At 43.1% G+C, this 14020-nt stretch overlaps 1 protein-coding gene across 1 annotated transcript; it reads left to right on the top strand.

Annotated features, from left to right (window-relative positions):
• Nucleotides 1-299: 299 nt before the first annotated feature.
• DHX40 (DEAH (Asp-Glu-Ala-His) box polypeptide 40) lies at nucleotides 300-13474 on the top strand (the record flags this gene model as incomplete). The annotated part of the gene is made up of 16 exons (XM_010150294.1): nucleotides 300-445; nucleotides 802-921; nucleotides 2095-2325; nucleotides 2523-2589; nucleotides 3156-3287; nucleotides 4697-4796; nucleotides 5053-5139; nucleotides 5645-5827; nucleotides 6386-6466; nucleotides 7139-7296; nucleotides 9387-9501; nucleotides 9789-9897; nucleotides 10220-10314; nucleotides 10854-10923; nucleotides 11315-11543; nucleotides 13291-13474. Coding segments are annotated over 16 exons (2066 nt in total), but the record flags the coding sequence as incomplete, so codon positions are not given.
• Between the last annotated feature and the right edge of the window lie 546 nt (nucleotides 13475-14020).

Here is a 14020-nt window from a genome sequence, read left to right as displayed (position 1 = left end):
ACGCCCGGGAAGGGGGAGACCCCTGAGAACCCCCTCCCCTCCTCCGCCTCGGACCCGAAACGTGGGAAACAAGCACGGATAAATGCGGATAAATCCTGTCCCCTCGGCGTTGAGTGGGGGAGACGGGACACGCAGTTTCAGGCTGTGCCTTGCTGGCATGAGCGTGGTCAGCAGAGCTTGATTAAACTTATTAAACTAAAAACCTATCATCACTGGTATAACATTATCTAGGTACTTTGGTATAAACCGGCTGTGAGCAGCCCAAGTCAGCATCCCTGTTCTCCCCATCTCTCCCACAGGCCTCGCCAAGCACGGGGCCATTGGCGTCACCCAGCCCCGGCGCGTTGCCACCATCTCGGTGGCGCAGCGGGTGGCCGAGGAGATGGGCTGTTCGCTGGGGAGTGTCGTTGGGTACCAGGTCCGCTTCGATGACTGCACCAGTGAGGTAGGGCTCTGGGGACGGTGTCCCTGCAGGCATTGTCATGGCAGGGGTCAGTGGGCTGCAGCTCAATTTTTTTGTCTGTGGGCATCTCCATGGAGCAGCACAGCCCTGTCACTTCTCCTGGGGCTTTGCGTGCAGAAGGTCTCCGAGCCTAGAGAAGCCAGCTGTGGTGAACCTGGTGTGTGTTGTATAACACATTCGATCAAGTTTTTTTTTAACACCTTACAAGTGACGCATTTCCAAGCATCTGTGATGCAATCTCCATGCGTGTTCTGGACAAATATGTGATCTATCTAGAAGTGTTTGCTTTCCTTTGAAGGAAAAGTCCAGGATAACAGCTGACTGTCTAAACCTCTTAGGATACTGCCATCAAGTATATGACCGATGGCTGCTTATTGAGGCAAATACTGGCAGACCCCCTTCTCAGCAAGTACAGTATCATCATTTTGGATGAAGCCCATGAGCGGAGCCTCAGCACTGTGAGTGTCACCTTATATCTGTCCTTCTGGGTCACTGTTTCTCCTTTACTGGGGTCTACTTATGTCTTTCTTTCACTTCTGCACAATCCCCAAGGATTTTGCCTGACTTTGTATACATTCACTTCATCCTTTTGCTGTCCCAAGACCATAGAATTGCTGCTTTGTTTAGTACATGCTGCATAATCTCAAAATAAAATTCAGCCTACAATCCTGTTGGAATTATTGTAGCTCTTAATTGTGTTTGAAAACAGTTAAAGCTTGGCTGGCTATTGGATACTTCCCAAAATTTCCAGAAGTTTGAAGCCATCACAGTGAACACAAACTTTCTAGAATCCTAATTGGAAAAAAAAAACCCCTCACACAAACAGAATCCCGAATCGTCTCTCTAACTCTAAGGCCTGCTGTTTCTTAGGGTGTGTATGTGACTGTGCGAAGAGATTACGGCTTTTGGGATGACACAAGTCTCTAGCCTGACCTAAGTACCAAAAGCTATCAAATGTCATTCTCACCCTTCTGTGGCAAGCAAAGTGAGACTCAAGTGCCTCAGTCCTCAAGAGATGCGTTGTGTGTTAAACAACCTGCCAGTTCAGTACACAGTCTTCCAGTCCGGCTGGGAAATACTTTCTGAATCCCAGTTCTGCCTGCAAGCATCTGAGGGTATTACATGTAATTGAGCTAGAGTGATGTGGGAAGTTACTGCTCCATCATCTGTGTCTAACTAAAAGGAGCAGGTTTTTAAGCCAGAGCACGGCAGAGTAAAATAAACCTGCTGAAGTCGTACCAATTAATAGTACAATGAAGGAGGGTGCACACTCAGTCAGTAATGTACACTGGGCAAAGGCGATGACATATTTTGAAATGACTCTGAGGTAGCTGCTTGCAAATGACTTGACCATGAAAGTATAAAAATGAAACCTGAAGAATTTTAAGTTACTGATTCTGTTTATAGCCTGTGAGAAGAGCTGATTTAAAAATAATTAAATTCTGGAAACCAATTAGTGTGCTTACAAGACAGCCAGGGCAAGTGTACATATTCTTCTGAGTGCTTAGGCCTGAAGATGTGATTTTCCGTCTTTACTATATCCATGGGACAAAAATCAGTCCCTTCCAAGTTCATCAGGCAATTCTAAGAAATGGGGGGTACTAATATAAGTTACTTTGTTTGCCTGTTAGGATATTTTATTTGGTTTGCTGAAGAAACTGTTTCTACAGAAGAAATCACCAGACAGGAAGACAGCCATGAAAGTGGTGGTGATGTCAGCCACACTGGAGGTAGACAAGCTCTCAGAGTTCTTTGGCCACTGTTCAGTGCTGAATATTCCAGGAAGAAGTCATCCTGTCAAGGAGATATTCTGCAACCTGCTCAGCCCCAGGGACATAGGCAGCTCTGCGTACGTTACAGAGGTCTGACTTGTTTTACTCTGTTTCTGCATTGTGTTCTCTGACCCTGGTATGATTGTCATCTATGAAAGACTGCAAGAATTAGCTGCTGTATTGCTGTGTTCTTAGCATCTCTGTAGGATATAGGGAAGAATTAGTTAGTACCATGAGTTTTTAAGTGGGATTCCAGCTGTTATTGGCTTGTTTGCTGTTTATTTCAGGCTGTAAAAGTGACATTGGATATCCACTTAAATGAACCAGAAGGTGACATCCTGGTTTTCCTGACAGGTGAGAATTTTTCTTTCAACAACTGATGGTTATTCTAGGTAAAGCTTGGCATTGCCAGCAAAACAGTACATCCTTCCCATGACTGTCTAGTTTGTCCCAGAGAAGGGAAAGTTGCAGATTGACGCACGTAGTCTTATGAGGTGATAGTTTTCAGAGCATGTTTACGTAGATCCGTGCCTATGAGACCAGACTAGGAAAACATTCACTTAAGGTGTGTATGCTCTTTTCTTTGTGTGCCAAATTTACTCTGTATCAACCACGTGTTTTATTTTGCTGTTAATTTGGGAAGGGAAATTTTCTTTAACTGTAAAACCTACATCAGTGTATGGGCCAGGCACTTGGAGTGAAATATGACCCTTCTATGCAGTCAGCTTTTAAGGAAAAGCCTTGATGAGAGGCAGTGTGGAAAGACCACCTAAACCAACTCTTATATAAACATGACTCCCTCTTGTAATGGTGTTGATGACTGAAATACTGACAAAACAATCTGTGTAAAGATGTTGCAAACTAGGAAGGCAGAGTTGTAGCTAAACAAGTTGCTTAAATGCGCTTATGGGTTTTTTTAGGTCAAATTGAGATAGAAAGAGCTTGTGACTTGCTTTTCAAGAAAGCAGAGTGTATTGATTACCGGTATGAAGTACATGATCGGTCCGTTGAAGGCCTGCTTATTTTACCATTGTATGGGTCAATGTCAACAGGTAAGAGCATACCATGTCCTATGGAACTTTATTCACATTCCCTTGCACAGATGCCTCCAGTTAGAATTCATATCCACTGGAAATGGCTTCACATGGCATCAAAGTCTCCAGCTTAGGAAGGGGATATTGTGTAACTGAAGGCTCAGATGTCTTATTTCATAGAATCACAGAATGGTTTGGGTTGGAAGGGACCTTAAAGCCCATCTAGTTCCAACCCCCCTGCCATGGGCAGGGACACCTTCCACTAGACCAGGTTGCTCCAAGCCTTGTCCAGCCTGGCCTTGAAGACGGCCAGGGATGATATTTAGGCCCCCACATTTTATTTTATATGGAAAAGATATTGCCAGTAGTTTTTTGGTGATGGGAGTGGACCTTTGTGGGAAGATGGTGGTAGTACAGTGTTACACGCTGTGGGAAAGGACAGGTTATCAGAATGAGTCAGTCTGTTTCATTTGGCAGCGATACCGCAGTGAGTTTCGGAGCCTTAAAAACAAAGGCACTTTGACCTTTTCTGAACCGTATTTTGAGATGAACTTGAGTGTGATGTTTGAATGTGTGGGTGTGGTATGTAGAATGCCAAGAGGCTGAATAAGTGTTCAGAAGAGCAGGACAGCAATTCCCATCTGGAAGTGCTGCCGAGAAAAAAAGATCTGGTAATGATTTGCAGAGAGGGAGCAAAGCTTGAAAAAGCACAGCGAAAACTTGCATGAAAGAAAGGGGTAGCTTCTGCCTGACTCCACAGTCGGTTTTGGAGTCCTGACTGAGAGTAATACCTATTTTTTTAATTTTGTGGTAGTTTCTCAGAGGCAACTGTATTTGAATGTTTTTAAATACACAAGAGGATTTTCCTTAAAGAGGTTTTTTTGATATACTTTTCAAGTATAGTAACTTGAGATAAAATTTCAGGGAAAAGTTGAATTTCCCCCTCCCTTTTTTGTTCCTTGAAAAGCCAAATGAATTAAAATTGCATTTTGATGGATTAACTTATCGATTTTAATTAATGGAAAAGAATGTGCTGCTTTGTTACATGTTAAAGGAAGATTTGCTGGAAACATGGGGAGTTTAACTGAATCTTTTCATTTTCACCTTCACTTGCTGTGATTGTTGAAATCCTTCAAATCCTTCATGAAGATTCTGTTAAGACCAGACGTTTTGCTTGTTTTTCCTAGCTCTGGGTTAGGAAACATCCAGGAGAGTTGGCCTTGCTTGATCTCAATCTTCTGGAATACACAAGCAATAAAGAACTCCGATTTCTGACATATGCTAAAGTACTACCCAGTCTGTATTTTAGAACATTATGTGATTCAGTTTATAATTTCACTAAGCATTTGAGTAAGTTTGCACAGTATTAGAGCTGTGGTTTGAAATCAGAGCGTTGTAACGTAACACTGTTTGACCTGTCATTTTAGATCAACAGAAAAGCATATTTCTGCCAGCTCCCATGGGCGTTAGAAAATGTGTGGTATCCACAAACATTGCTGCGACATCTCTCACGATCGAAGGAGTCAGGTAGCGTTTTGTGTCCTTCTTAGAAGCTGTAACAGAGTGTCGTGGTGTGACACAGAGGGAATAATTCAGAAAGCTCTCACATCCTGCAGACTGAACGGTTGCAGAGCTGCAGCTGACCAGCAGAGTGCAACTCCCCCTTTGCAGCGCTTGCAGGGCAGACCTCTTCTTGCTCTGATCATACACGTGTGGCGGCTTCTTGTCTGTCTGCTGAGACCTCTGTTGTTTTCCTCTCTGACAGCGTATGAATCTTTTTCAGATATGTAGTTGATAGTGGATTTGTGAAGCAGTTGAATCATAACCCCCGAGTTGGCTTGGACATACTGGAGGTGGTTCCCATTTCAAAGTAAGTTTTAAAAAGGTTTTCTGGTGTTTCTGGGAGTTGCTCTGACAGTACTGTGTATAGGTTGATCTTTTCTTAAAAAAAAAAAAAAAGGGGGGGAGGGCCAGCTTTAAATCTGTTTTGTTTGCTGCTAAATAGAAAGTGGTTCAGGACGTCGTTATAGTTTCTAACTACAAGTTCCAAATTTCCTCTAAGTTGCATTAAGAAGGAATTGACAGTGCATTGTCTGTGGTCTGAACAGTGGCTCACGTGTCATCCTGTGTTTGCAGAATACAGCAGCCTGATTCAGTGAAGTTTAAAAAACTCTTCCCTTGCACGGAAATGCTTCTTCATGCCGCTAGTTCCGGTAGAGCTGGATTTCTTGATTGCTGCATAGTGTAATACATCTTCCATTGGCAAGCGTAGAAATTGCTGTTATTTATCATGGTTACAGTTTGCTTTTTTGGATAATAACAGAAAGGATCAAGAGTTTGGATTTTTTTTTTCCCCTGTGTCTCTGTTTCGGCAGGAGCGAAGCAAAGCAACGAGCCGGCCGAGCCGGCAGGACATCATCCGGAAAAAGCTATCGGCTGTACAGCAAAGAGTTCTGGGAGCAATGCATGCCTGATCACACGGTCCCAGAGATCAAGAGAACCAGCCTGACATCTGTGATCCTGACCTTGAAGTGCCTTTCCGTGCATGATGTCATAAGGTAGCCTCTGCGGACGGGAGGGGATTATATTTTTCTTCTTGGGTCTCTGCAGCAAGGTAGCACAGGCACAGTCTGTCGGCAGGAGACGGGATTAGGGTCCCAGCCAACTGTGACACTTTGATACAATCAGCTTTTCTGCTCTTCTCCTCAGTCTTTAATGCCAGATTGCATTTTGAGCTCAAGTTCAGTTTGAGATTCTGCCAAAACTAACTCCTTCTTTTCAGAATTAAACAGTTAATAGTGTTCCTTTAAAATACTGATGTTTATACCCCAAAAGCTTCATCTCTGTGGAACTCTTCAAGTTTTGGATCATACATGTGCAGAAAATACAGTGTCTTTCCATGTGCCATGCATTGTCACTGTAATTCTTCAGCACGAGGCTGAGTATGTAGTAACACACCCATACACTGAAGATGCCTATGTGCACTTTGGTCAGAAACCTGTATTGGAAGGTTACAGAAGTATTTTAATAAATATGAAAACTAATAAAGCCATACTGAGTCTGAACAGTCTGAACAGTGATATATTGATATATTTTTACTTCATTTTTTACTATAGATTTCCCTATTTGGACTGCCCTGAAGAAAGGCATATTTTGGAAGCTCTCAAGCAACTCTACCAGTGTGGTGCTATTGACAGGTGAAAACTGAAATTCACTACAAGAATTTAAAATGTAATGGTTTAACTGATGTTGTTGAGTTGTTTGTGTGGACTAAAGGACTTCTCCCAGCAATAGAATACACTTCCTCATGAGGCCAGGAAGTTAACTACTGGTTTTTAACAGAGTCTGTGTAAAATCAGGGTTACAGCATGGTTTAGGACTTGAGAGTTACAGATTAGTTTATCCACGTCATCCTCAAGTTCCTGAGTGACCTTGGACAAATTGCCTCAGCTCTGTGCTGTAGTTGTGATAGCAGATCCCGTGCTGTGACGAAGATGCTTAGGCACTAGCTGTGAGGCCCATCCAAGAACTCAAGACAGGAAGCCAGATCTTATCCTAAGCTTCCAGGAATTCTTCTTGCAAAAAATAATAAGCATTCAGTACACTTAAAAAGCTGTCTTTGCCTGCCCTGAAGCAGGCATAAGCAAACGGGAGAAAGGTGAAATGTTCCTCTGCTGCTGACACTTGCTGCACGTCTCCTGCGCCCGTCTGGGCACGCACAGGCTGCAGTGTTAGGACGGTCTGGTGGGAAATGCTTCCTTCGTGTTCTTCATCACTGTACGGTGATGGACGTTGTGTGTGCGCGGAGCAGTTTACATTTAAACACAGTTTTGATGAATCTGGTATTTGGGTCTTTTTCCCGGGATAAGGAGAGGCCACGTGACAAGGCTTGGTGAATTCTTGGTGCAGTTTCCCCTCCCTCCCAACCTGACCTGTGCAGTCATAAAAGCTGCTTCTCTTGACTGTGAAGATCTCCTGCTTCCCATAGCCGCCATGTTGTCTGTGGAAAATGTCTTCATTCGGCCAGGTAGGAAGCCCCTTATCCCAAAGCAGTCTGGGGTGGGTGGGGAATTCTGCTTGGACATCTCTGGCGACGGTGAGGCAGCACACACTGCTTCACTTGGAGACCTTTCCTACAGTTTCCCTCTCTTGAGGGGTTTTTGCTCTCAGTAATTTTCTATGCTGTTTGTGAGGCCACAGGACCACACAGATGTATCTTAAGGTTATAAAGTGGGAACTGATTCTGTATTTTGAATAATGGTAGCACAAAAGAGTAAGGATACTCCTGCTGGGGAGCAAGCTGGTTTCCTTACTTGGACTTGACGGTGGTGGGAGACATAAATGCTTACCTTAAACTGAAGCTTGAAGTAACCCTTATGTTGCAGTGTGAGGAAGATCCCTCAAGTGCAATGCCTTGTCTCCCAGAGTACGTTGTAGCAGATCTGTAGGGAAGAATATTAACATTAGGACAAGTGTGCAATGGCACTTGGCCTCTATGCTTCTACAGCTCTCTGTGGCTTGGAGTCAGGGCACATTGCGTGCTAGGAATTGGACAACAGTGGTTCCAGAGACTTCAAAATAGCATGGAATTGAGTTGAATTTGTCCCAGGGTTGTGAGCTGTAAAGCAACGTATGGGTGAGCAAGTGGGTTGCTGAGAGGGCATAAGGGGGAAAACTGTTACAGGAGGGGAAAAAAACAAACCAACCGGAAAAAAACCTAAACACACCACAGCAGATGTTTTGCTGTTGGTCTGAGTACAGCCAGCAGGGACTGATTAATTGGGTTTTACCAAGTCGGTTGGCCTCTGGATTGGCTTTTCTCTTCAGTAACTCTGTTTAACCAAATAGACCTTTTAAGTTACTGTGAGAAACTGACCTTGTCGCTGCCTCCATTTCCAGTGGTTTCCTAAATGGAAAACGTAATTTTGCCGTTGTTCCAAGCTGGCACCTCACTGGTGCTAAACTCGGTCTCCCATATCCTCCTTCCTAACTCCTTTACCCTCCAGTCTGCCCCTCTGACCCCCCTCAGCTGTGCTTAGGTATAGTCTTTACATGTAGCACAGTCCTTGTGGGAGACCTTTGTCTTTTCTAGTCACTCATTGGCTCTTGTCCAGTTATCTCTGTAGACTATTAACCGTGCCCGTTCGTGCAGCAGCTAAAGGCACTGCTGACAGTACTGATAGCCCGGGTTCTGCTCTGAGGTCTTTTGCATTCCCACAAATGTGCTTCTGCTTTCCCATCCTCCAACAGGGGCAATAAGCCCCTGTTATCTGTACAGCTCGCAGATGCACACGTCTGTTACTCTCCTGCAACCCTGTACACGTGGGGACACAAACGTAGGCTCCCCTGATGAAGGCACTTGCTCATGTGCAGTGTGTGTACAAACAGGCCTCCTGACTTCATGGGTGTTACTTTTAATACCCACGAACTGCTGACCTGGTCTGCAGTACAGCAGCAATGCATTGGCTATTGCAGCCATATCCCTCTCTACAAAGGGGAACAGATTGTGCTGGGGAAGAAATTCTTTGGGTATTTAAAACTTGAAATAACACATTAGAAATGTTGCTTTTGCCTAGTCCATTCCTAGTGTTTAGTGAAGGCAAATTCACACTAAACTCACAGATCACATTTTTCTAGAGTCTTTTTTTTAAGACCTCCATTACTGTGGCATTTGAGCCGTAGGACAAAAGCTGTTAAACAGATTAGGTGGTGCTGTGAGGGGGTAGTTTCAACAGTATTGTTTCTTCTCCCAGAACAAAACTTTCACCTGATCCCTGTGAGCTGTTTGTTTAAGGTTGTCGTTCCATGTCAGCATCAGAATTGATTTTGAGAGTGCAATATGTAGAACCTTTCTTTCTAAGAGACTAGAAGTCTGCATCTCTAGTGCTGGCTGATGAGATTAATCACGGGTTTAATAGCGTTTACGTATTCTTGTTCAGCAGTGGTGGAAGGGGGAAGAACTGTAAATGCAGCTATGGAGGAGAGACAGATGTAAAAATAACATGAATGAAGAGTGAAGACTCTTAAACATGCTTTGGAGAGATACTGGTAGAAAATTAAGTAGGAGTGATAAATAAAAATGGTGTTGGTGAAGTGAGATGTAACTTACTTCCTCAGGTGATCCTCAGAAGCAAAAGGAGGCAGAACTTCAACACCAGGAACTTTCCTCGCAAGTGGGAGGATGCAATGACTTTGCAACCCTCTTAAACATTTTTGAGCAGTGCAAAGCAAGGTATAAAACGATTCCTTACAGTAAGTGATTGTGCGTTGCTCATAACTCCCAGCTGCTGGCGGGTTTTAAATATATTGCTTCTATGCACATGTAGGTACTGATACCTAACTGCAGACATACTCCTTACTGTGATCTGTAGTGTCTATCAAGACACCTGTTATTTAAACTAACAAAGTATCTGCCTGTGTAGGTTGCCTTCTTTGTACGACCATAACAAAAAATAGAGGCAACTCTCTGCCTCCAGCTTACAAAGGGCTTCTTTATAATACAAGTATTTCTGTTCTCAGCAAGTCTCCTTCAGCCTGGTGCCAGAAATACTGGATCCATTGGAGAGCTTTAAAATCTGCTTTCAGTGTGGAAAAACAGCTTCGGGAAATAATCAGTAAACTGAAACAGGTAAAAAGCCATGTTTTTTACATATGATCAAGTGAAGTAAGTTTATATTTAAGATGTGCTGGACTTCTGAGCCTTTGACAGATGGCTGCTGCTTTTCTCCAGTAGAAACTAATCTACTTAAATATTGATTAGAGCATCCTTGCGTAGCTTGTGTAACTAACAGGTATGATAGTGGTAGCAAGCAAGAGGGAGGGTTTTCCTCCTTTGCTCATGGTTTCCTTAGAGTGAGAAACCCTGAGTTTCAAATCTGTGGGATGGAGGGGGGTATATCCACTTTTTCTTTAGCGAAGATCCCAATTCATGTTGTTTTGTCTTTACATAGCTGCCAGACTTCCCTAAAGAGACATTTGAAGGCTCCAGAACTGAAATTCTGAGAAGATGTCTGTGTGCTGGATACTTTATCAACGTGGCTAGGAGGTAAGTAACAAAGATGAATGGAAAAGGTGTTCTGGGTAAGGGCTGCATGTTGAAACAGAACAGTAGGGCTGTATGTTGTTGAAAGTAGCAGTTGCAGCTGAAGGTGGTGTTTCTGCAGGGGGCTGGGAACCTGTGCGTACTCTGCTTGTGACTCTCGTTACATTCCTGGGGAAGTTGTTTGCATCCTTGGAAGAGTAGTTTTTCTGTCTGTGAAATGAACTTGCAAGCTGATGAGGAGTTCCAGATATTAAACTAAAGGGCTTGGAAATGTCCCGTTATCATGGCTGTCAAAGACTTCAATCCCAAACCCTGTTTATTATTGCATTGTTATGTCTGCAGGGTTATTTTGGTAAATTAGACAGATATGTTTTGTTCCTCATTGGTTTTTTACATTTTAATTCTGAAAGGATCTTCCCCTGATTATATACTTCGAGCATTTTCTTCTGTGCTGCTGCTGATTTGCTTAGTGTTGCTGCCTAATCACAGCCAAGTATGTTTTATTATATATATATTTTTTTTTTTTTCCCCAAACCTTTCAGATCTGGAGCCAGGACATTCTGCACAATGGACGGGCATGGCAGCATAGTCTATATCCATCCCTCATCTACCGTAAGTTACCAAATCCTGTTAGTTGAATAGCAAAGGATCTACAAAAGGAATAAGAGGCAGGTCCCTGGAAACTCTTCCTCTCCTGTGTGATTTGCGCTAGCTTACGGCTAGGAGAAGTGCTGTTCATGCTGAGAGTGGGGGAGAGCATCACTTCAAATTTGCTACATGTTTGGCTTATGAAACAAGTGTGACATTGACTGAGCTTTCTCTCTGGCTCTTTGGATTTCCTGAGCAATTTTAAGCAAGTGATTATTCCTTGGTTTTCCTTTCTGAAAGTTTAATGTCAGCTTTATCTCATTCTTACACAGGGAGCATTGGAAGATATTCCAATGGAGGGCACTGTAGAAATAAAAATTCTTTGTCAGTTCTGAAATAATATTTCAATTTTCAGCTGTATAACCAGGAGACTCACCTCGAGTGGATCATCTTCCATGATGTCACAGTGACTTCCAAAATCTATGTCCGGACAGTGTGTCCTGTCCGCTACGAGTGGGTCAAAGACTTGTTGCCCAGATTGCATCAAATTGATGCCTATGAACTGAGCAGTGTGGCACGGGAAGAAGTAACTGAAGAGGAAATAACTAAGTGGAAGCATAAGGAGGACCTTAAAAGGCAGTATGGTAAGCACATTACTGCTCCATATCTCTGGTGTGGGTAGTTCTTTATGTCACTGAGTGCATTCTGGACTGGTAGGTGTTAACCTGGATGTGCTTAACACAGTTGATATGTGTAGCTCTAGCTGTTTGTCTTACAACAGCTCTGCAATCCCTGTTTTCCTGCCTCGGCAGTGCGTGTGGTGGTGTTTGCCTGCTGGTTCTTGCCGTGCTCCCTCCTTCTTTTGGTTTGCTGTAACTGACAAGAGCAGAACTTCAACCCAGTGTTGAATTATTTAAGTTTGTGGGCGGTATCTAGCCGTAGATACCCCAAAATAATACTCTCCTGAGGGGGGAGTGGGGGTGGGAAACAACTAACCCACAAAAAAACACTAAACAAAAAACACAGAAGAAAAAAAATTATGTTTTGGTGACTGTCTCGTCCTGACAATGAATTTAGTGCTCTTTGTTAAAATAGTCAGTTTTAATTAAAACTGATGCCTGCTAACTGATCTGGCTGCTTGACATTCTTTGAATTTTTCTGTCAGCAGGTTTCCGAAGCAGCCAAGTATTCAAAGGGCCCCTCTACTCAGGAGCTGACCCTTCCAAAACATGAATTTAATATACAGCACAGGCACTGGCAGTATAGATTCTCTTCATTTTCCTTAACAATGGAAAAACTATAGACTCTTGTGCTCAGCATCTCTTTCTGTCCTGCCATATTGTATACAACAACTATTTTAAATGATAAAAACGTGAATTGGAATAGGCTATAAATTTGCTGGGAGGGATATTTGCATTATTGGATAACACAGAGGAGCCTCATCTATTTATCTGAAGTCTGATGACCTGAGGTTTGCTCATTGTGCCCCTTCACTTTTTTCTTCACCAGGCAATTGTAAATTAAATTGAGATTAATATTGACCTTACAGGTGTTGTATTTCTGGGAGCTTCATAAAAATAGGTGTCTGAGTAGCTGACAAAGACTTAATTTGTGCCCAGTAGAAGGAAAGGCTGCAGCATGAGCTGAATTCTTATTTAACTCTGGGACAGAATAATACAAATATTCCAGGAGTGAATGCTGCTAAAGGCTCCTTCCTCATATCAAAGATTCTGGTGCCTAGCCCAAGAGTCCTAGGAACAGGCTGCAGTAGCTGCTTCCTTCACACAATACTTCAGTTCTCAGAGTCTCTGAACGTGTGTTTTTATTATTTTAAATTTTATTTTAAACTGAAAATATTTCCTGTTTTTTGTTCCTTCTGGGAGAAGCACTCCCAAGGTCCCAGCGCAGTGGGAGAATGTGCATTTCTAATGGTGTCTGATCTGGAGTATTGATTTTCCCACTCCTTTATCTGTGTGTTATCCTCCTTCTCTGTCCTACCTCTGGAAATCTGTAAAGATAGTTTAGTCTAAGCTTTTTTCCCCTGCTCCCAGTGCTGTGCCTCTCCTACCTAAGCCCGAGTTCAAAGAAGTGGGTGCACAGAACACAAGACGCGTAGTATCTGTTACAATAAAAAGCAAGATACACATGTGGGGGCAAGATGAGCCCAGCTGCAGATACTGACAAGGGAGTTAAGGCATGATTATTTTTTTTTTTTCCCCTCCCTGTTGTGGTACAGTCTGTCCTCTCTGGAAGTCATTCAAATGGCTGACTGGGACTTGAAAAACATTTGAGATTCTGTTGAGGTTTTTTGGGTATCTTACAAATAGGAGGAATTGTAATGCTGGGTTTTTCACATGGAAGGGTATATTTCTCTCTCTCCTCTCCCCCCAGAAGGAGTCACAGACAACAACTCTGCAAAGAAGCTGGAGAGGAGGAATGACGATCAGTCGATACGGGATGCCCGAGCTCGCTATCTTGAGAGAAAGCAACAAAGAGCACAGGGTTTAAGTGGCTCGTTGAAAGAAATGGGGTAATACTTGTGGCTGCTCTGCTCCCCCTGTGAGGAAAGGCAGTTTGGTGCAGTTGTTGTGAGGATGCTTGCATAATGCAGAATGACTGACTGGAATGAAGGAAAACTTCTGCTTTGTGCTAAGTTAGAGTGCCAGGGCATACAGGAGCAATCTTCCTTTGCTGCATCCAACAAGGAAAAGGTACCAAGCTGAATTTTGTGGTCTCAGATGTGGGTGAAGACATGATACTACCGTGGTGCCAATTCTGTGGCATTTAGTTGATTTAGAAAGGTCTGAGTGCCATTATTAATAACATTTTATTATTTTTTTTAAAGGAGTGGAACTGACACTTTTTATCCATTTTACTTTGTGTGACTGTGGCTGTACAGTCTTCAGGCTCATACACCACTCAGGAAAATGTGTAGAAAGTGCTCTTTAATGGTGAAACCATCAGGATCTAAATTCAAGAGGATGTTTACCACCTGCATTCTGGGTTGCAGTGTTGCTCCTACTGTGTATTGTGCTGTACCATGTACAGTCATGGTTCTGGGTAAAGATGTCTTTCTTTGCAAAGTAATTCGTAAGTATTTTCACATTTCTGTCAAGGATGA

This window comes from Eurypyga helias, unplaced genomic scaffold (genome assembly GCF_000690775.1).
Source record: "Eurypyga helias isolate BGI_N326 unplaced genomic scaffold, ASM69077v1 Scaffold32754, whole genome shotgun sequence".
NCBI lineage: Eukaryota > Metazoa > Chordata > Aves > Eurypygiformes > Eurypygidae > Eurypyga > Eurypyga helias.
The sequence above is the reverse complement of the archived record's forward strand: the minus strand, read 5'-3'. Positions and strand labels throughout refer to the sequence as shown.